Source organism: Nymphaea colorata, chromosome 10 (genome assembly GCF_008831285.2).
Source record: "Nymphaea colorata isolate Beijing-Zhang1983 chromosome 10, ASM883128v2, whole genome shotgun sequence".
Lineage (NCBI taxonomy): Eukaryota > Viridiplantae > Streptophyta > Magnoliopsida > Nymphaeales > Nymphaeaceae > Nymphaea > Nymphaea colorata.
In genome coordinates this window covers 7,794,971-7,819,224 of record NC_045147.1, presented here as the reverse complement: position 1 = coordinate 7,819,224, position 24,254 = coordinate 7,794,971, and the positions used below count along the sequence as shown (strand labels likewise).

At 37.8% G+C, this 24,254-nt stretch overlaps 1 protein-coding gene across 1 annotated transcript; it reads left to right on the top strand.

Moving 5' to 3' along the window:
- Window positions 1–2,679: 2,679 nt before the first annotated feature.
- LOC116262231 (pentatricopeptide repeat-containing protein At1g09190-like) lies at window positions 2,680–24,101 on the top strand. Its single transcript, XM_031641386.1, has 6 exons — window positions 2,680–4,164; window positions 8,577–8,693; window positions 8,810–8,951; window positions 23,510–23,592; window positions 23,634–23,798; window positions 23,931–24,101. Exons 1-6 carry the CDS (start codon window positions 2,680–2,682, stop codon window positions 24,099–24,101), a joined length of 2,163 nt encoding a protein of 720 aa, XP_031497246.1.
- The last annotated feature ends 153 nt before the right edge of the window (window positions 24,102–24,254 follow it).

Here is a 24,254-nt window from a genome sequence, read left to right as displayed (position 1 = left end):
GCCGTCCACCCAAAAGGGGCTTTCATAGCCTCCAACTCTGTCTTATTGATGATGATGCAGAGTTTTGCATTTATCGTTTTGATCTCCAAATCTTTTCCATCATTTGGATTTTCCTTTGGTTCTCCTGCAGCTAACTGCACCCATGACCAGCGTCCTAGAGTTTTCCCTAGCAGCATCTGGCCATAGCCGGTAGAAGGGTTTCGAGGGAGACTCTCCTTCTGCAGCTATACCCTCTTTCTCAAACATTCTCTCTTCCCTATTTCAAATTATTCGTTCCATTTGGCTGGAGAATGTAATGAACATCTTCAAATCTTCTAACCTTACCAATGATCACAAAGGGATCATTTGGAAACATAGATACTATGTAAGTGTCTCATGAATATGCCCCAAAGATGGGGCCAGACTCATAGAACATTAGTACTAGTGTTCCATGAATCTGCCCCAATCTTTTTGGCATATTCATGGGACACTCGTAGAGTGACCTTGCAGCCAAAGGACCCCTTCCAAACTGTCCATCCAGATTGGCTGGAGAATGTAATGAGCATCTTCAAATTTTCTAACTTCACTGATGAACTCAAAAGGTCCAAATTTTGTAGATACCAAAAAAAGCTCGAGAGTCAAATGCACAAATTACTTTTTTTTATGATGATTCAAACAATTTTACATTGTTTTAAGTTTATTCAAACTTAGAGTCATAAAATTCAATTTGTGTTTCAAATTTTGGCTTTTTTTACATATATGAATCTTTTCAAGTTAATTTATGAAGCCAAATTTGAAAAGACTAGTAAGCCTACGAGCAGTTGGGCTGGTGGCACTAAAAGACTAAAAGTAGTTTATATAGATATATATACATATATATATATATATATATATATATATATATATAGAGAGAGAGAGAGAGAGTGAGAGAAAGAGAGAAAGAGAGAGAGAGAGAGAGAGAGGACGATGACTCTCGTTGTTTAAAGTAATCCAGCCATCTAACCAAGGCTGTCTATTTAAAGCAGATAGATGCTTGAGAGAAAAATGTGTAAACTAATATTAGATGACAAAAATGTTAATCATCTTTTTCTGCTTATTTTTCTTTTAACCATTTATCATGGTAGATTGGATGGTGCAGATTAGATGATTGGGTGACTCTAAAAAACTATAGTCACCATTTAATATATATATATATATATATATATATATATATATATATATATATATATATATATATATAGAGAGAGAGAGAGAGAGAGAGATTGGTATAATAGAGTTGTTTAGACCAAGACACAAACTAAACCTCTTAAATTCTAGTTAAAACATATTTTAAAGAAAACATGAACAAACATTCTAGTATATTAATAAAAACTAATTTAACATTTAGTTTTATAAAAAGTATTGAATATTTCTCTACCATTTAAATTTTAGTGTTATAAGAGCCATTCATTTTAACATATGACTGGAAAAACTGTATTAAAGAAAACAATTAAGTATTTTACTTTGTGTTTCTTGTCAACACATTCTTAAGATCATATTTATACAGTTAAATTATAAAAATATGTTAACAATCAATTTTATCTAACTTTCATTCTTGACTAGTATATATATATATATATATATATATATATATATATATATATATATATATATATATATATATATATATATATATATATATATATATATATAATTGATAATTTGACCATTTGAACAAGGAATAAAAACTAGACCTCTTAAATTTGTGTTAAAAGTTATTTTAGACAAATGTGAACCTTCTAATGTGTTTATAAACATTAATTATATATAATCATGTTTTAAGTTATTTTTGTAAAAGCTTTGATTTTTTCTACTATCAAAATTTTGATGTTATTTTTTAGAGGCATTCATTTTTCGATTATTAAAATAACATTATTAAAGTAAAAAAATGACTAACTTAATATATTATTTTTTCACCAAATCACTCTTAAGATCATATGTATAAGGTTAGAATATTGTAGAAAAAATACTTCAATAATTAAATGTAATTGGTATGGTTTTTGTCCCATACCCAAGTGGTTTGACACTTATGAATCGGTTTTTGTCTAATCAAATGGTATGTTTTTTACCAAATCCTCATACATCCTGGGAAAAGGGTCTTCGGAAAACGAAGTTCAAATGCATTAGTGGCAGACTTGGGCATCTTGTATTTATTACATGAAAGTTGGACCTTTTTCCATTTTCACAAAGACACCAGGATTGTATCTCTTAGCAAGTCATGAAATGTGCACGGAAAAAATGAAAATGAAAAATTTTATCCCAAACGATTTTAGGTGGGTTGTTTATATAATCGAGTTCTTAAATTAAATTGTTTTTCAAAAAGTTCCAGAAACTTTTTTCATGGGAAGAATTGAAGGATAGAATCTTGCACAGACGTACAAAATAACAAAGTCATTTGGTCAACAACAATTTACGAAAATCCAAGAAGTACTTGTAATTTGTAAATGTTTATGAAAATGAAGTACTTGATTCAATCAATTGGTATCTTATTTCCTGCACCCAGTTCGTTCCTATATTTTTCAAAAGCAGATCACAATTCATAAATCCAGTAAACGACTTGACTAATCCTCTTTTACTCAAATCCCTGCAGTTTGACAGATGAATCGAAGGTCCAAAAAGGGAACGTCCTCATGATCATGGACGTGCACAGAAGCTTCTGTCATGAGAGGGATCATCGCAGCGTTACAGAGGTGCAGAACCCTGAGACAGGTCCAGCAGGTTCACGCCCTCGTCCTCACATCGAGTCCCATTCCTCTAGAGGACCACGCTTCGGCACTCGCCCATCTGCTCCTCTCCTCCACCTCGCTGCTGATAGCTCAGCCTCAACCAGGCACTAGCACCACCACCGTCATCGCGTATTCGCTCTCCCTCTTCCACCTCGCCGCGGATCCGGGCATCTTCCTGTGGAACACCATTATCAGAGCTCTCACCGTTTCCTGCCTCCCACGTGACGCTGTCTCCTATTTCTGCAGATCTCACCGCGCTGGAGTTGGGCCCGATAGCTTCACCTTCGCCTTCTCTCTCAAGGCGGCCGCGCTGCTTGTCGATGCCAGGTTGGGAGAACAGGTCCATGCTCAAGTCGTCAAAGTGGCGTTTGAATCCCACGCCTTCGTTGTGTCATCTTTGATGCGTTTGTATACGAAGGTTGGGCGCATGCCGTTTGCACGCAAATTGTTTGATGGTATGCCTGTGAGAAATGAGGTTGGCTGGTGCGTCATGATTGCCGGATACATTGAAGAGGGCAATGTGGTTGAGGCCAGGTCGTTATTTGACAGGATGCCTCGGCGAACCGCTGCAGCGCCATGGAATGCTTTGATCGAGGGATACGTTAGGCACGGCCTTCCTGATGAAGCTCTGAAGCTCTTCTCTTCAATGGTGGCAGCGACCAATGCCGGGACACCACCCGACAGGATCACGATTTTGGCTGCGCTTTCGGCATGCGGCCAGCTGGGGGCACTAGAACTTGGTAGATGGCTGCATTCTTATGCTTACAAGAATGCAATGTTCTCGAATTTAAGCATAAGAACGGCACTAATCGACATGTATTCCAAGTGTGGATGCACGGAACTAGCAATGCAGGTGTTCAGCGGCATTGAAGTTCGGGATAAGCTATCATGGACAGCCATTATTTGCGGAATGGCATTCGATGGCCACGGAGAAAAGGCATTGAAATTGTTCTCCGACATGGAGGAGTCCGGGACGCTGCCCGATGATATTGCCTTCATCGCCGTTCTGTCTGCTTGCAGTCATGCAGGGTTGGTAAATGAAGGCAGCAAATTGTTTGAGATTATGATCAAGAAGTATGGTTTGACACCAAAGATGGAGCACTATGGTTGCATGGTGGACATTTTGGGGAGAGCAGGGCAACTTGCAGAAGCGTACAGATTCATAATGAGCATGCCGGTGGCTGCCAATGGCACGATTTGGAGTGCCTTGCTTGGTGCCTGCAGAACTCACGGAGATGATGGTGAGATTGCTAAAATTGCAACGCAGAATCTTGTGCAAGCTGAGCCTTCGCGTGGTGACAGATATGTGCTGTTGTCAAATGTGTTTGCTGCAAAGGAAAGGTGGCAGGACGTTGAAAGGGTTAGAGACTTGATGAAAGAAGTCAGGAAGCATAAGAAATGGGGTTGTAGCTTTATGCAGGTATGCGTAACCAACCGGCAACCGTGCAATAAGACATCTTTTTGACTCACCAACTTGCTTTCTGCGGACAGACATGCACCTAGGACTGTGAGACCAGCCAAAAGAAGAGACAGATAACATTCAAATTCACATGTCAGGTCGAATCGAAGCCATGGGAAGCTTCAGATGAGCACCCTGACTTAAATTTTTCAACGCTACGGGCGTATTTGATGATAGCAGATGAACTTTCTTCATGGATAAATCTTACCTCGAAGACGGGCGAACAATGCCACCGGCTGGGAAAAGACCATTTTTTTCCTTATTTTGATGAAAAGACTCAAAGAGACCGGTTGTGGACGTGAAATGTTTTAGGGTAAATTTTTTAACCCAAAAATGACGAGGTTTTTTCCTTATACTGCAACAGATACACCCTACTAAATGGTAAAGATTTGGACCCTCAACCTCCTTAACCAAGTGCATCCTTTGCCCTCTTTTTTTTTTTTTTTGTCTCTCCTTCACTTCAAACCGCAGATCATTTAATGGAGCTCAACCTCTGGTGAGCCCCGAACACTACTATCTACACATGCGTCGACTGCAGAGTCACGAGGTTCAAACCTGATTCAAGATCTTTGTCTTCACACCCGTTACGACCTCTTTAATAATTGGCACAAACAATAAATAACGAAAGTGAAGCCATATGTACGTTCCATGTCCCAATTAAACGTTCGCTTTTGTATTCATTAGCAGTTAAATGCAACTATCTCATTCGAGTGAAGATAAGTTTTAGAACCAATTTCACATCTTCAGATCGATATAACAATGACAAATTATGTTAATCCCAGGACCCAGAAGAACCATGTTGGCGTAGCAGGTCTCGTTTATTACCTTTTTAAACCTGCGCATGAGAATTATTTTTAAAACGCTAGGGTCTTTTTATTAGAAAAAATTACAAATAGTAATAGGCGATTTACAAACACTACCCAGCATTTGAAAAAACATATCTAGATGCTTGGTTTAAGTTTCAAATAACTGCCTCAGCGACGGCACGTAATGAAGAACATTGAATATTAGTATTGGACTACCAAAACTGCACCTTCCTCAACTTCCCCCACTTTTCTTGTGGCAATTTCATTTCTACTACTGAAGGCGTTAGTTACTTTTCCCACAGGCTCCTGTTACCTTCAGCGTTTCACTCTCCAGTGAGTCTGATCGACCTGTATCCAAGCACAGCATCTTTTCATGCTATCGTTCCCTTCGGTCCGTCGATACACCTCATCTTCTCACGCTACTTTGTGCTCTAACGGTCAATCTTATATTCTATTAGCCTGGACATGGTATTGGTAAACTTATGGAACATCCTGAAAAAAAAAATATAAAGCTACTGTTCTCTAGTTTCTTTGATAAAATATGATAATCAGAAAGCCACAAAGAGGGCAAGGAATATCAAAAATCTCGTGTTCTTATCTATAATTGTTTATGCTTCTTTCGCATCAAAAAGTAGAAGAGCTATATCAAGGATGAAGTTGTCGTAATTAATTTGCTGCATTTCCTATTTGACGTTATTGCAACTCACTGTGTTGAAATGGCCACCTATTATCATGGTTTTGTGTGTGGCGATTATGTGTCTACCGTTCGGAAGTCGAACAGAGACATGATTTGGTCTCTAACGTTGTCGTCACTGCAACGCGGGATCCATTTGATTATGCATGGCATTTATCATGTTATGTTATTCACAATCTATTTTGGCCTCTAAACTTGCCTTTGTTTTTGGCTTTGCCCTTCCACTTATGAACTTGCCCCTTGAACTTGAACTTCCTGTAGGAATCTATGTTGTGGTAATTTGAATTTTGAATCCCATGGCAACAAAACTTGTTAAGAGACCAATTAAAGGCCATTTTCCACACTCATCTGCATAAATGTACCACTGTAATGCGGTTGAGAAGTCATGTCAAGCTGTCATCTACTATGTTGAGCTTGAATTGAAAATTATTTCTTGAAACTATGAAGATCTTTTGTAGTTTTCCAAGTTGTCACTGCCTTTTACCAAGCATATAAATCTCTCTTTAAAACAGCTGCCATCTATATTTTAATACAAGTCCTGAAGAACTCAATGGTCCTGCAGAATTGTGATTGAGGATGAGAGCAAGCTAGACAACTTGGTCACTTGCAATCATTAGGGGCCTCACGCTTACGTGAATTAAGAGCAGAAAATAGACTCATGATGGCAAAAGCATGCCCAAAATCTCGTTTAAGTTAATGATCATTCATCATTTTCTGTAGTATTGCTATAAAGTTGGACAAGAAGAAGAAAGTGATACTTGTTAGCGACCACCATTTATGGTGAACAAAGAGATCTTAGCAGGGGCTTAAACGGAGGACTGGTTCCTGTCGCACTATCATTTGTTAAAATTTCTAGGCACCCTTTAAGCGTAAGGACTCTTTACATTCTTTTATCTACGTTCAACGTCATTCAGTTTCGACCGGTTTCTGAATTGATTGATTGTCTTGTTTACATTCAGGTGCATCGTTGAAATGTGAAATTCTTGTCTGAATAGACACTCCCCTAGCTCTATTAGCAAAGGAAATCACAGAAACAAGAAATCAATGTCTGTGATCATGAAGGATATAAGCTTCACTAGTCCCACGCTTGATGTAGGGAAATGTTGGGAGATGTGACACCCCATGATAGACCAGAGTTCTTTTTGGTCGTAGGGCAGCATCTTTTTTCCAAGTTGCCCCAGCTGATAGAAGCAGGGGAGATCACAATATTGAGAGAAAGAGCAGAGGAAAACAGAGAGATAAAGAAGAATTCTCTATTCAGATTAATCTTAAATGATACAACTTTGGAGATATATATACACGTTGAGAGAGAGTTCTAGAAAGTACGGGTAAGCAGTTAAATTATTCTATTACAACTTCTTATAACAGTAAGGGATAGCGGAGAAACCAAGAGAGCTAATTAGATATAGACTTAATTCACTAACACTCCCCCTCAAGTTGGTAATTGTGTTTCTAAAATTCCCAATTTGCTAATGATTTTGCCGAAGTTTTCTTTGCATAGTGGCTTCATGAAAACATCTGCTAACTGATCACTACTTCTTGCATATGAAGTATATATTTCTTTTTTCTCTTCTCCCTAATGAAGTGGCAGTTTACTTTTATATGTTTTGTTCTTCCATGGAAGACAAGATTTTCACTTATGTGCATTGCTGCCTTGTTATCACATCTAAGTTCCGTAGCTTTAGTTGAGCCGATTCTCATATCAGATAAAATGTATTTCATCCGTAGTAATTCGTAGGTTGCTAGTGCCATGGAGCAGTACTTCGCTTCTGCACTTGATCTAGCAATGACTGATTGTTTCTTGCTCTTCCAGGTGGTTAGATTACCTCCCACCAAACTACAATAACCTGCCACTGATCTTCTGTCATTAGGGTCACGTGCCTAATCAACATCTGAATATCTTATCACTTTTATGTCTCCATCTCTTCTCATAATGATGCCTTTGTTTGGCGTCCCTTTCAAGTATCGCATGACACAGTATAACGCTTTGAGATGTGGTTTTTCTGGATCATGCATGAATTGACTTAAAGTATTCATAGCATATAGAATGTCAGGGCGTGTTACAAATGGAACCCAATTAGACATACCCACATTTGTAAACCAAGGATCATTTTCATTTTTTGGTTGCTGACTTGAAATTGGTTGTTGGTTTATGTTTGGCTTCAACGCTGTCTACAAGCAACAATCTTTCGTGTGTTGGGCGTGGCCGCTTGGAATGCGGTTTTGGTGATAGTATATTCCAAACTGTCAGGTGTTCCCTTGTGTGTGTTAAAACAATTCTGGCAAGGTGCTTTCATTTGCTCCAAATCGGTAGTGGGCTTTGCTGGTGGAGTGTTTGTTTCGTGGGACGTTTTGGTCATACCATATTACCTAGTTACTGTGCCCCTATTAATCTAAACCCCACTTTGATGACATGCAAGGAAATTGTTGCTAGCATGTCGAGAATTTGTTGAGGACCTCTCCCTCACGTGGTCATGTAGCATGAGTGGCTCTTAGAATTGAGGTGGTCTTTGGTGGCCGTCGGGTGTGAACATGAGTTCTTTTGCATCGAATTTGGGTTGCTTGTGCTTGGAGAAAATTGGGCTCTAGTCAAGGTTTCACTACTTATGTTTGTTGTTTCACCGCGATTGTGTGTGGTCATGTTTTCTGTTTTTCTTCTATTTTGCTTGACATTTCATCATTGGTATGTGGCTTCCTGTTTTTTTGTCTTCAAGGTCTTGTTGGTGGCATTAGTAATGTTGACTCTCTCTCTCTCTCATTAGATGTTGAGTTGGGCATTTCTCTTCCAGATGTGCTTGCCTCTCTTAGGGTGTCACTTCCACAGGATCAACTCGATTTCTTACGTTCAATTTTTGTTGATATTGTTGGGCCAGCCTCTCACTCCAGCCTTGCCAGGTTGCAGTGAGAATCACGAAGGTTCGGGGCTTTCACGAGCCTCCATCCTCCCTCCTGATGCTGTTAAGACAGCCAGGCGTGCGCCGCTTCACATGGTTTCCCCATGAGGGTTACTTGTTGGAATGTGTGTGGCCTCAGTGTCTGTTATCAGCATAGATACCTCTCTTCTTGGGTCCATCAACATGGGTCTTTCTTGCTTATCGTGGTGAAGACCAAGCTGTTTGTGGTCTCTCATGTCTATGTTCGTACCTTATTGCGTCAATTGTCCTTTGGATATCTTTCGGCTAATGGTGCTGCTGGCAACATTCTGCTAGCATGGTCTCCGCCTCTTACGGGGGTTGTTGTGCATGTTGGTAAGTACTCTATCTTGGTCATCATCAATGGTCTTTGGCCCAATGGTCTGGTCTTAGTAATTATGGTTTATGGCCCTTGTGTTGGGGCATTGCATGAGTAGCTATGGGTCGAACTTCATCATGCTCGTGAGCTTGCTTCTTCACCATGACTTTTGGTAGGGGACTTCAATTGTCTGCTTAGTCTTGCTGACTCCTCTTCCCTTATCACTTTTGGTCTGTCAATGTTTGTCTTTCGCTCGTTCATTGATGAGTTCGCCCCTTTCGACGTGCCTCTGAATAATGGGATAGTTTCTTGGCCTAACAATAGGAATCCTTTCATTCTCTGAAGGTTGAACTATGTCTTCCTCTCGCCTGAGTTGTTCTCTACTTTTTCATCGTCATCCTTGGTTCTCAAACCGAGGCACTTGTCTGAACATGCTCCTCTGCTCTTGCACTTCTTTGGGGTAGGGCTGGAACCAAGCGCACCTAGTTCTGCTTTGAGATTTGGTGGCTCCGAGACAAGTCCTTTGTTGTTGTCATCCCTAGGTGGTGGGCTCGCACCATTAATGGTAGGTGGGTTGCTTTTAGGCTCTCATGTAAGCTGCACCATTAGAATGGGGGTTATTGCCTAGGCATTTTTGGGAGTGGCAAGTTTTCTGATGTCACCGCTTGGTATGAGGAGATCTTGTTCCTCTAGTCATATGACAATTTTTCTATGGATCAGTCTTCCTACCTTTTATTTCTCTAGTGCCTTGCTCAGGAGTGGCGGATTAGGGAGTCCATCCACTAACAGTAGCATTCAAGATTGGGTTGGCTTTCGTATAGAGACCAGAACTCTAGGTTCTTCCACTTGGCCACCTCTCAAAGGCGCCACCAGACGTTGCTCAAGTTCATGGTTATTGGACAAAGGATATTTCTTGGTGATGAGATTCTCTCAGCTTTGACCACTCATTTCCATTATTTCTTGCTCACTGCCAGACATTCACTTCTTCCTCTCCATCTCATGCACGATCACTCTTGAGTGGCCCTTCCTGCACCAAGAAATCAAGAACGTTGTTGGGCCCTCGACTCTAGTAAGGCACCCGGCAATGATCGTTTTCCTAGTGAGTTTTTTCGCATTTTTTTGGAGGCTTGTAGCATTGATGTGTTCGCATTTTGTGATGAATTTGCTTTCAACTCTGCCTTTCTTAAGGTGTTTAATCAAGCTACCTGCGTCTTGGTACCTAAGCGTCCTAACCCTATAGATGTCAGCCACTTTCACCCAATCTCTATACCCTCGAAGATTATTGTTAAGTTGTTTTCCATGCGGCTTGCTCCTATTATGCCTTTTATCATTAACCTCTTCTAAGTTGTGTTTATTAAGGGTCGACGTTTGCATGACGTTGTTGTCATAGCCAATGAGGTTATTCACTCCTTCTATTGTTTGTGTTTTCCCTCTTTCATCCTTAAGTTAGACATTTCTAATGCCTTTGAATCGGTTAGTTGGGAGTTCTATCTTACCTCCTCACCCACCTTGCTTTTGGTCCATCATTTCAGCAGTGGATCCTTTCTCTTATCACTAAGGCAAAACTTGCGGTCTCCTTTAATGAGATGTGTGGCAAATTCTTCTCTTTCAGTCGCGGCCTCCAACAAGGTTGTCTATTATCGCTATTGCTTTCTAAATTAGTTGTCGAGTGCTTTTCTACCTTATTTTGTCACGTTGTGTGGTCGTTGGCTTCCTCACACCACATTCACTTTCACTTACAAGCTTTCTCTACCCTCTAGTATGTTGACGACTTTCTCCTGTTTGGTGTTGTTTCTCACCAATAGATTATGAGAACCTGGCTCATCCTTTGAGTTTTTGAGTTCATCTTGAGTTTTTCTATTAATTCCTCCAAATGTCATCTTTCTCTCATTCATGCGGATCCGGCACTACGCCCTCCTTTTGGAATGGAGTGGAGTATAAGCTTGTAGACCACCTCCATTGTTGGCAGAGAAAGCTGTTTTCCCTCTCATATCGTATTACCCTTGTTAAGCATTGTATTGCATTTATTTCCCTCCATGCTCTGGTGGTCTTTTGACCTCTTATAGTTGTACTGATAAGGTTTGATAAGATCATTTGTAACTTTCTCTAGGATGGTGATCGGCCTTCGAATGCGCGTTGGGACATGGTTGCCCTTCCACGTCATCTTAAAAGTGCCAAGATTACCAACCTTAGTTGAGCGTGTGAGTTCTCATTGTATTCTTGATGGTGGCGTCTGACAACTCACCATTCCACCATCACCTTTTTCATATGTTCCAAATATGACCTGTCATCCCCTAGTGATTGGAATATTTTCATCTCTCACACTTCTCCTTCCCACTTTTGGTGTGGCCTGCTTTCTACCATTCCGCTTTTCCTCTGTCTTGCTGATCTCTCATCGATTTCCCCTACCCCTCCATCCTGGCCTCTTTCGTCTTCCTATGGAATCACTTTTTCTTCTTGCTACCTAGCTTTTTTTTGTTCTTCCGATGCGTCGCTCTTACCACGATCCTTTTGGTTCCCTAGCCCCTCTCCTCGTGCTATTACTTTCATCTAGTTTTTTCTTGCTGGCCACATCAATATATTTGACCACTTATAACGTCTTGGCATTAGTTTAACTAACTAGTGTCTCATTTGTCTCTCTGCGCTTGAGTCTCAAGTTCACCTTTTTACCTCATGCCCTTTTTTCTATAGTGTTCTTGCCTCTGCATGGTCTTCCTTTGTTAGTAGTCTTCCAAACATGCCCTTCATTCGCCCTCTTTTTCTCTTTTGTCATTTCCCCCACCTACCCTTTTCTTAGGGTCGTGGCTCATATCCTCTTGGTGGTGCATTTGGGACGAGTGCAACAACAGGATCTTCAAGGGCACCTTCTCATCGCCGGATTCTATGGCATGCCTTGTGCAGGGGGATGTCCACTTTACTATTTGACTATGACACCATCTTTCGTTTACTATTGGATGACTCTGCTGCTCCATCTATCCACTCTCTTCTGACCCCTCTTATTATGTTTTATTGCGTTGCTGTCTTGTATATTTTATTCTTCTATTTTGTTTTTGCAGTTTGTTCTTGTATCTAGGGGATTATCCCTAAATTTTTGTTATGCATTCTCTCTCTCTCCCTCTCTCTCCTATGTGCCAGAGACTTAGGACGTGCAAAAACATTGGACACACAATGACAACATGATTTAACACAATAAAACATGATACTATAAAATTTAAAAAAAAAAAAACCTCAAACTATACACAAAAATGTGATAGAACCTAGACTCAAGTAAATTAAGAAAGTTGTCAACTTCAGGTCAAATTTGCAAGAATAAACTCAAATTATGCACAAAAATGAAATAGGGCCTAAGTAGAACGTAGACTAACTAAATCAAGAAAATCATCAGCTTCAGTCAGACCTTCGAGAATCTGGTCAAACATTGAATCCAGCAGACCTTATGACATTCTAAAATATCATAAACACAAACTTTGCAGACAAATGGCTAGTAGGTAGGATTCAATTGTTGATATGCTAAATTGAAATAAATTCTCAAAAGAAGAATAGGACTAGCTATATAATGCTAAAAACGCACTAGGTCAAACAGCAGAAGCTGATATTTGATTTCTTTCTATAGCTCCTATGAAAAATACATAGCATATTATAGGTCACCATGAGTCTTCTTCTACCTATGAGTTACACAATTTATCTATGCTTATTCAAACATGAAAACTTCTTACTGTAATAGCTATTATAATTTTATAAGTTTTTATTTTAAAATTTCTAAATTAATTTATCATAAATTAAGAATAACCTCCTCACTAATTCACACAATAACTCATATTAATTTCTCCCAAATAATGAATTGATGGACAATGCATAAATCTTGAGACTATGCTCATACGAAATGCAATATCTAGCCAAGTATGCATTAAAGGCATCAATCCTCCAAACATACTTTTGTATTAACATCATCAACTTTTGAAGTTTCATCATTTACACTTTTCTTAGATTCATTCATAAATGTAGAACATATCTTAAACTTATTCATATTGAACTTTCAGGCAAAGCAAGAGCATATCTCTCTTGAGAGACAAAAATGTATTCATTTGACTAGCGAATCAATAATGCCTATAAGCCTAAATTTGTCATGTCATATTCATTCGTCATGCACATTATGCATTCATTATTAAGCTTAAATGAACTACCTATATGGATAATGTCATCAACATGTAACATATATAATAAAAGTATAATGTCGCAACAACAAACATAGGCAGTAGGCACAACAAGCAGTCTATTGCTAAAGTCTAAAGATACCCTATACAACCTCGAAGGCTATGCCATTATGTTTTGCGTACATTGTTCTACAAATACCTTATACCCAACTCAAAAATCACACTATGAATAGTCGTGAAATCTTGTTTCCTACTTTGGCAAAACCCTTTCTCTCTCTCTCTCTTGTTGACCATTATGTTCCTACTTCAACCTCAATTCTCTTCCCCCCCCCCCCCCCCCCCCCCAAACCCCCACCCTCTTTAGCATCATTGGGTTTCAACAATGGGCCACTGGTTGTCTTCCCACAAAATTGCTTATGCTTTCTCCTCCATGCATTTTCTTCCTCTAAGGGCCTGTTTGGTAGGAGGGAAAGGGAGGGATTGAGCAATCCCTCCTTTGTTTGGATGACTAATTAGAAAGGAGGGAAAGGGGCAAAGCGTGTTTGGTTGCAAGGGGAGGGAAAGGAAAGGAAAGGAAAGGGAGGGATTGTTTAGTGTAAATCTCTCCCCTCTCAAATCGGACGGATTGGGAAGGAAAGGAAAGAAAGTAAGTGGAAAAGTTTTTTGTTCCCACACTACCCTTCCTTTTCTTTCACCCATTTCTAAATCCATGTGCTATTTAGTCTTTTTTTTTATTCCATTCATTTCCCTTCCCTTTCTATCCAAACAACCTTTTTAATCAACTCTTTCCATTCCATTCCTTTCCCTTCACTTTCTCTTCCCTTCCCATTCCTTTCCCTCCCTTTCCATCCATTCCTTTCCCTCCCTTTCCCTCCTACCAAACAGGCCCTAAGCATCAAGGAAGGGGCTGAAGGAGCTTCATCGTCATCCTCCTCCACCTGGCACTTCTCTTTGTTGCTGCTCAATGATCAACATAGAGAAGCAGCTATCATTCTCCTTCACCAGCATTGCTTGCTAAGTGTGATATCTTCTTCCTTCATTAGTGCACTCACAAATGGGCTCATCATCTTCCTCTATCGATGTCGATCACTTCTCTTCACGTCAGTCCAGATCTTTTGGTTTAAATCCCTCAACGAACACCTCTCTTGCTCTTTGTCCTTCTATTTGTTCTCTCTCTCTCTCTCTCTCTCTCTCTCTCTCTCTCTCTCTCTCTCTCTCTGTGTGTGTGTGTGTGTGTGTGTGTGTGTGTGTGTGTGTGTGTGTGTGTGTGTGTGCACTGTGTGGTGCCCTAAATCCTCTCTTTCTCTTCCCTTCATTAGTTGATGACCTTGCGTTTCCGCTTGATGTCTACCACAGCACAACCTCGCAGGTGCTCTCTCTCTCTCTCTCTTAGCTAATTTCAAGGATGATAAAGAATTTGTTTTTCTTATTAGGTCAATTTCTTAGATTTGTAATGTATCAACCAGCAAGAGCATGTATTTTAAGGAGTCTATTCTTGCAGTTAAAACTCATCCTTGTGCATTCTGGTGAGTAATGGTATACTCTAGCTACAGTTAGACCTAGTAGCCTTTATTCAGTTTCATTTTGAAGCACATTTTACCATTAAAACATTAGTATTGTTTTAGTATCTTAGCTTCCACAATGGACTGGATTTACCTGGGGACTACAACTTTGATGGACCCAAAACTTTTTACTGAAGGTAGTTCAGCTAAGTAATTGTCCTCTATAGTGACTGTTTATTTAGAACTACCTACTTTTCACAATACACATAGTTTTATTCAAAGAATGGAAGTTGTTAAAACTTAAAGCTTTTGAATTGTTTGACTTTCCTATGAATGTTTCTTATGATTTCATAGCAGTTGTATCATATAATTATTTTTCAAACAATGGAAGTGATTAAAACTTAAAATGTTTGAGTTGTTCAATTTCCTATGCTTGTGGCTTATGATTTCAAAGCAGTTGTATCATACCCTGCTTATCTTTTTTATGGTGCATTCTTTTTCTTATCATCTTCATAGCATGTCTACTTGTGATTTGACTCAATTGGTCATCTGTTAATATGCTGCCAAGTCATTTTTAATTTCTGATGGCTTGCTTGACCTTGTTTTGTTTATTGTCATTTTCACGCAATGTTGATATGGACCATCCATTTATTTTAACATTTTATTTAGCTGGATGGTTGCCAAGAAGAGGCCACTTGCACCATTATGGCATTTGAGGTGGAGACAAACTTTCATTGTGGCTGCAGTTATAGTGTCTGAAGAACTAATTCTTGTTTAATAACATCCATGTTAGGAAATACCTGTTGTTCACTTTTAATAGGTAACATGCATCATTATCAGTTACTGGCATTTCATCGTATTTCATTATAATCATTTGCTTATACCTTATCATATTCTATTTGTTTTAATTATAACATGGCCCAGTTCCAATTATGTTCAGTTGCCTCGCTCATGTATTTTAACAATCCCTTACATGAATTATTTGTGACCAATGCTTGTGTCAAATCAAACAATTGAGCTTGTAATATGTGATCATAATTTTTGTGTATTTTGTTGCAGATCCTCCTAAAGTCCTGCTTCAATTTAGGCTTTTGAATGAGCACCCATTAGCTATTTAATGTGATGACTTTGGAACATAGATCTATGCCAGCCACCTGATCCTTACTTCACCAGACTGCTTTGGTTTGCACTTTTGACTTTAGTCCACCATAAGCAGTTAAAGCTTGACTTATAGGGTTCTACAAAAGGTTGACATCCACACCAAGGTTGTTGACAGCAGTCAAGCAGGCTGATGCTAAAACTCACACTCTTGGAAAGCTAATGGATGATCAGTAAGGGAAAAAGAAAAAAGAAAACAGTTTATGTATGCATTTTTTCAGTTGTAAACAATTCAATGTTTTATAACAAGATGCTTTTTTGTGAATTAATTAAGGTGCTCTTTCTCTCTCACACGCACACACATATTATATATATAGATATAAATGTATATAATAGGTATTGGAAAACCATTGCTAGAAAGAAAAACTACGCCAAGAAGTTTTTAGGCACGGTGTTTACTATTTTTAGCAATGGTTTTGCACCATTGCTAAATGTTTTTAGCAACGGTTTTTTATGTTTTTAGTGATGATTTTTGTGCTCGCTAAAAACCCATTTTCTTGTTTTGATGTCATCACATGTCATATTCACAAACAATGTTGGTTCACTTTCAGTCATATGAAACTCGTTTTTTAACATGTATGAGTCCAACTAACTGTACCATGCACTTGATGCTTGTTTAAATCCATAAAACGTCTCATTTTACTTATATAATTTTTATTTTTTCTTGGTAATAACAAATCTTTTGGTTACTTTACATAAATTTAAATAGCTATTCAGAAATGCAGATTTCACATCAAGCTGGAAAACTTTTCACTTCACTTGAGCGACAATTGCAGGAACTACACGAATTGTCTCGAATCTAGTAATAGAAGAAAAAGTTCAAGAAAAATCACCATATCTTTTAACATAACCTTTTGTTCCAAGTGATGATTTATATTTTTTGATCTTACCATCAGTATCATGTGTAATTTTATAAACTCACTTTACCCTTGTCAGTTAGTTCCCAAGTTTTGTTCTTTTATATTAATGAAATTTCTTCTTTCATTGATTTTACCCACTTTGTGTCTTTATATGTTTCATCATAACTTATAGTTCAAATGCAAGAAGATCAAAGGAACATTCTTTGTACATGTCTTCAAGAGACTTTACCTTCATTAGAGGTGAGTTTAAATCAAATATACATTCAAAACTTTTAAGTGATGGACTGCTTGTACCAGGCACATCCTTTGATATTTCTCCCTCGAATTCATCAAACAACACATGCTTGACTTCATTATTCTCCCATGTCAAACAAATCTCTTCATCAAAAACCACATCTCTCCTAATAATTAATGTCTTAGTTATTAGATTATAAAATACACATCATTTAGTTCAGAAATATATCCATTACATATACACTTCTCACTCTTCTTTTATAACTTGGATTGTTTAGAGTATTAGTCCATAAACAATACATCCAAATATGCGTAAATGACTTACACTAGGCCTATGGTTCTACCATACTTGATATGATACCTTATGTTGAACTGCTTTTGTAGGAGGTATATTCAACAATACATAAATGTTGTTATTGCTTCTGCCCAAAAATCATATGGCAAGCCTTTCTTAAGAACATGTTGTGTGTCATTTTCGTCATTGTTCTATTTTACCTTTCTACCACCCCATTTTTTGTGGTGCTTTTCTCATAGAGAATTGTATGTGTGTTCAAATTTCTTTAGTTTAAAGTTCATTAGAAGCAAATTCACATCCTCTATCAATATGGAGTGTTTCCATTGGTGGACTATTTTATTTCTCAATTAGGACTCTAAATTCTTTGAATTTGTCAAAAGTATCTGATTGTTATACTAGAAAATAAACTCAACCCATATGTGTATAATCATTGGTAAATAATAACAATATTTACTCTTATTTCATGACAATGTGTTCATTGGACCACCAATGTCAGCAAACAAGTTCAAGTTGTCTCCTAATCCTACTGGAAATGGAGCTTGATGTTGTATTTTTTCAAAAACACAACCTTCACAAACTTTATCAATCATAGAAATAAATGGTAAGTCATGCACCATGTTCTTTTGATTTAATAAGTTCAAACCACTATAATGCAAGTGTCCATATCATAAATGCATAGTTTCAATCAATCGTTGACCCGGGCCATTAATGAACATGTACCCATAGTTGCAACCTTCAGTAGAAACAACTTATTTTGTACTATAAGAGTTTTTTGCTGTTATCATGTCACGCTTCTTATTCTTTATTTCGTAGAGTTCATCATGAAAATAGATCAACTAATCATTTTGCATTTAGCTGAAATATATGTATGTTATGGGACAAACCTGGTACAAAATAAACATGTTGAATAACTTTTTCTTTGCATGATTTGAATTTCACAACATTGCACATTTTCCTTCTACTTTTACCTTGTTAACATTACCCATCTTGACCTCTACCTTTACTGTTTATCAAGCTCTTTAAAAATCTCTCTTCCTTTTCATGTGATTGATGAAACTACTGTCTAAAAACCAGGTCCCATTTTTGCAATTGTCAGCACTTGTAAGAAATAAATTAATGTCATCCTTTATAATATTTTGCTTGTTGCTTATTTTTCTCAAAGCATTCTGCCTCAATATGCCCAAATTTCGTATAATGAAAATATTGCTTTGTTTTATAGTTTGGTTTGTATGTATTATCTTTCTTAGATAATTATGCATCATGCCTTCCATGTCTTCCTCTTCTACCACAAAAGCTACCTCTATAACCTCTCTGCTGCTACTACAAAATCCACCTTTTTTTATCATTGGCCTCTTCAATTATTTTTCCTTGTTTGAATAGATTCCGCTTTAGTGTGAGAAGCATGTTCATTAGTTAGACGTGAAGGGAATTTCTCCGCCCAAGTTATTCTCATTGTTTGAATAGATTCATCCTAAGTTTCAACTATATTAATATGACCCTCATGTGCTAACAATAAACAAGACAACTCATGAAAGGTTGTACGATAATTGATCCTTAGATTCTTCAAGTGCAGGTACAACATGATCAAACTTAAGAGGGAGTCTTTTTCCACAATCTATTGGCTAGAAGTAATTTCCCCAAAAGACCACACTTGGTTTAAATAACCATAGTTTAAGTAAACATAAGTTTGGAAAATAAATCTTGCATAGATTCACCATTTTTATTAAAATATGTTTCAAAATCTCGATGCAAGATCTATAACTTAATAGTGGTTACCTTTTTTGTATATATGCAAATCTTATTTTTAAATATTTTATGGTTGACCGGTTGTGGATGCATTGTATTTTTTGGAAAATTGTAGTCTACAACTACTTGTAAAACTAATAATGTTGTCACTTGATTTTCCATGAAATTTTTCATTCTCACTAGCATCGTCTACCAAATCCTATAAATCCGAGGAAATAAAAAATGTTTCATCTAAATGCTCCAAAATTCTTCATTTTCAAATTTGAAAATAGGAACCAAAACTTGTGACAAGTTTAGATATATTGTTCATGGTCTACCAATATCTCTTCACATGCTCAACTCAACCTTCATTTTCCAACGCTTCTGCTTTGGCATTAATGTTTGCAATTCCAAGCCACATCTTGAACTGGCTTGGATACCACTATGCTAGTATGTTGAGGGATATTTAATTATCAAAAGTATGAGAAAACAAGCTATACTATGTGAAAAATACAAGGACTCAAACACAAGAAGTTGTAATTTCATTGCTCTCCATAACTCATATCACAAATACATGGCATATTTATAGGCCACTAAGTGTCTTCTTCTACCTAAGAGTTACACAATTCATTTATTATTTAAACATAAACACTTCTTATCTTAATAACTATGCATAATTTCATAAGCTTTTCCTATGAAACAGTGTGACGAGACAACAGCGGCCAATGTAATCACCGGTATAAATCTGTACCGGTCACTAGTAGCCGATCTGTAGTTGCAAAGGCAGTCACTGGTATAGATCTATAGTGGTTTGTTATCAGTATAGATGTGTGTCGGTACCATGACAACAAACCATGTGAAATTTCCTAAAGCTGTCTTCAAGGCTTATAGTTCTAACTTGTTTAAATCCTATTTAAACATCAAGTTCCTTTTTCTTTTCCATTATTCCTAATTTTTTTGCTTACATTTTATATTCATCTAAAACACTAGGAGGCAAACGGAAGTCAAATTGGGGAGCCATAGTTTTTTGTTCAGCTTAATGTGAAGTTTAAGATCGAGAATCCTATTTTGCTGTTTGAAAAGCAAATAGAAAAAAAATGATAAAGAAAACGAGTAGGCCTTTAAATATACCTTGGCACTGCTTTCTTCGTAATTAATTCAAAATGCTATTTCTTATATTGCTTTGCATTTGAATTTGGTTTTGGACAAAAGCCTATAAAGTAAAGGTTGATCATTTTCATCTGCATATGAGCCATTTCCTAATTCATATATATAAGGATGAATATGGTAAAAAGTTTCCACCAACAGGTATATTTTAGTGAATAAAGGGGAGGTTCTTCCTAGTTAGATGATGCACTCCTTGTAAATACAATGGATTTACTGACTACCACCACAAATTTTCAAATTTACTTTGAGAAACAATGAACCATAAAAAAAAGAAACAAACTAGAAATAAAATCTACTCTTCAAAAAATCACACTTGCATATGAATGAGCCAAATATTATGCTCATTCTTTGAACACAGTTAGCGTTCATACTTCATACAACAAAAAATCTAAGGAGTCTCAAAAATTACAGACTTTGTGAAATCTAGCAGAGAATTAATGTGCAAAGATCTAAATGTCTCAAAATTTAAGGCGAAAAGGAGGAACCACATTACATAAAAGGAAAGGGGAAAAGGAGAATGTTGCCTGCTTGCAAAGGTCAATTGAGAGAAGAATTCGGCTGTAGTTCTCCACCCGAAATATAGACTGTTTTTGTTAATATAATCATATAGATGAATATAAAATGTGGCAAAAAATTGAGGAATAATGGGGAAAAAAAACGTGATGTTTAAATAGGATTTAAACAAGCTAGATCTATAAACCTTGAAGACATTTTTACGAAATTTCACGTGGTGTGTTGTCGAACCTATACCGGTGCCGATTACTACCTGTAAACATCTATGCCGATGACAATTACAACCACTATAGTTCTACATGATGCTTATGAGATATACCGGTGACAGTATTGCAGCTCTACAGATTATACCGGTGATCATATTGGCTGCTATTGTCTCGTCACCGCTGCAGAGATATAGTTATGATTTACGTCACCGGTATATCTCGCACAACCATACCTTACCAGTGCTGTTTGAAGCGCACCCACACCTAATGTGCACCTCAAGAACATGTCTCTCTCTCTCTTTTGAAAATTAACGCTCGAATTTTTTTGCTTTTTTTTATCATGTACTTATATTCTCTTCAGGTTATTTTTGCCGAAATGGGTTCCCTCTTGCAGCAGCATCAATCCAGGCATGGAGAAGCAGTTGGCACACAATATTAGTGACGTTTAAGGTCCCATGAAGCATATCTTTCTCTAGAAAGACCTTTGTATATTTTGGCCTCTTGCTCATCTTTTCGTGCGCAAACCTGAAAGACCTTTGTATATTCTGGCCTCTTGCTCACCTCTTCGCGCCCAAACCTGAAAAGAAACATTCGGGAGAATATAACACCAGATGAAGGGGAAAGTGGTACAAACATGAAACGATTTCAGATAGAACTTTTGAACAACATAATGCCCTTCATTCTCCAATATCTGAGTCTTGGAGTACGGACCAAATGACATGCTAGGAATGATCTCCTAAACTTCACAACTGAACAATAAATCCTGTGAAATTTTCATAAATATGAAAGTTATTGCTTTTTAGATGTTTAAATAATAGACAAAGTAGAGCAAACCCAGTCACCATGTATTCCACATTCTTAATCATCAACTACCAAACATGCATATACAATTGCATGCGTTGATGCTTTACCTAGGCAACCGCTAGATTTCAAAAAAGTGAGAAGTCAATAATATGGTGCAGATTTGTTGACAAGGGAATAATAACAAGAAAATATCAATATGTGATATAACAAAACAAATGAAAAATCAACCGCATGTTAGAAATCTATAGTTGAAAAAAAGTCAGAAGAAAGTTCCTCCTACAACTGAAGGACTCTAACTAAAGGCCTCTTTACTCAGTTTGCTTGAAGTCAATGTGGGATTGTGGATGATAAATTCATCTGAATTCCTACCACACGTTGTTGTAGTCTCAAGGCCTTGAACATTTGAACCATGACCACGTTCTGTCGGTGCATAACAGCCAATAATCTGCATTTTATATGCGAACGGTAACCACTTTTTACGTTGCTCATCAGTACCCTGCCCTCTTATAGCAGGCACAAACATTCCCTCGAAAAGAGAATCAAAACATCAACTAGAACCTAATTATTTACTTTGAGAATAATCTACAAGCACCATTGAAGGACAAACACATAACGTATATACTCAACTTTGGAGTGGATTTCCTATAATATAATTCTGCCAGCACAGGACACTCCTCCAACTCACTGCACAAATTCTGCCTACTAATTTGTTCCTAGGGCTCACTAAAACTGGCATGCTTTGTTTGTTTAAATCAATAAACAATGAGGAGAAAAAAATACATGACCAACAATTCAGTGCGACCACTTAGACACGCGCTGTGATTAATTATTTACTTCGGAATATCCTATATATACTTGAAATATGAAATTAATAAAGCAGATCTATTCCTATAACTCAACATACTATTCAATGAAATATTTTGTAAGACAATGCTACAACTCCTCAAGGATATGTTGAAGGAAGTAACATACAAGATCTATTTTCATTCATTTTGCAGTGACATATGAGGAGATTCCGGCATTTTGGTAGTATCATTTAAAGTGCACAAAATCCATTGAATTTCCCGACCTCATCTCTCTCATAGCCTTTGACGTTTCGTTCACATGAGGAAGAATTGCCACAGCTTCACTACAACAAAGTAGGGTAGCAGTTGCGCTAAATTAAGAGCAGCTCTGGGCTAGCCTCCTCAACGCTGTTGTCGAAGAGTCTTTGGGGTCAAGCTGAGAAATCGCCAGTGACAGCTTTGACTTTGTGTATGCTAGCGTCTGAGTTGGACCCACATGAACGACCTTGTGGTTTCTTGTGGGAGTTTCAATAGCGAAAGAGCTAGTGCTTATCGATCAAGCGTCAAAAGCCAAAAAAAATGTGCCGCCCCCCAAGGACAGAACCCCATCATAAGGGTACCAGCACCGTTCGGATAGCTCTGGTGATCGTTGAGTAGCACCACTAAGTTGAAACTTTCCGACCCAAACTGATTTCTCGCAGCCTCTTTTGCACGACCCCTCTAGTGTTGCCTGCCGCTCGATGAAAATCTGCCCATTGATCCTTCTCTAGTGTCGACTTACCAAGATCCACCATGTCGGTCTCTCTCTTTGTATATGCATCGATAATTCTTCTTCTGCACTATTCAATGGTTCCTTTTGCAAAAATCCTATACCCATCTAGAGTTTTGCCGTCGCCTGTCTCTGCGAGCGTCGATCGTGACAAGTTTACTTTTGCAGATACGCTATACTCATCTTCAGTTTGTTCGTTTTTGGGGACATTTTGATTTGGGTGTTTTTATTTATGAAGTGGATTTGGGATATGGGCATTGCAATCATTCTGTTTGTTCGTTTTTTGGAGCATCTTGATTTGGGCGTTTTTATTTATGAAGTGAATTTGGGATTTGGGCACTTCAATCGTTAAAGCATTACAATCATTTGTTCTGAAAATTTTTGCTTCTGAGCATTTTTCCAGGTTGTTCAAGAATTTCACATTTTCTGTTCTCAAGTATTACAGTCATTTGCTCTAAAGAAATCCCAGTTTTCTTTCCAAGAAAGGTAAAAAAATATTTCACTGATTTGCTTATCTTCTTGAAAAGCACAATGATGAGCTTGCATGTGAAATAGATTTTGATGCTCTTGTTGATTCCCAAACGAACGTGGTTATTGGTGGTATAATGGAGCACGTAGAGCAGGCTGGAGTAAATTCTGGTGACTCGGCATGCTCACTACCAACTAAAACTATCCGAGCCTCCTGTTTGGAGGTAATACGTACATGAACAATGAAATTAGCAAAGCAGCTCAATTGCCAGCAATCGCGCATGCATTTTCCAGATTGGGATTCAGGATAGTTGCTACTTCTGATTGTTCGCTTGTTGAGATTGATGGGCTTGTAGCTGAGGAGAATGGCATTAGCAAATAAAGTCTCTATCATCACAATCGTGGCTGGAGCATTGGCCATTGTAGAGGCAATACGCAGCATGAAGCAAAGTCCTGTCAATATGCTGCCTTTGCAAGTCCATTTTAGTGTTCAAGGAACAAGTGGAATTTCGGGTGGAGAACTATAGCGGACTTCTTCTCTCAATTGACCTTTGCAAGCAAAGGCAACATTTTCCTTTTCCCCTTTCCTTTAATGTAATGTGGTTCCTCCTTTTCACCTTAAATTTTAAGACATTTAGACCTTTGTACCAATCAGTAATTCTCTGCTAGCTTTCACAAAG

Coding starts and splice junctions, on each gene's coding strand:
- LOC116262231 (XM_031641386.1), top strand. CDS start 2,680: ATGAGAGGGATCATCGCAGCGTTACAGAGGTGCAGAACCCTGAGACAG. Junction 4,165..8,576: donor GGGGTTGTAGCTTTATGCAG/GTATGCGTAACC, acceptor TTGTTGGGCCAG/CCTCTCACTCCAGCCTTGCC. Junction 8,694..8,809: donor GGCGTGCGCCGCTTCACATG/GTTTCCCCATGA, acceptor ATCGTGGTGAAG/ACCAAGCTGTTTGTGGTCTC.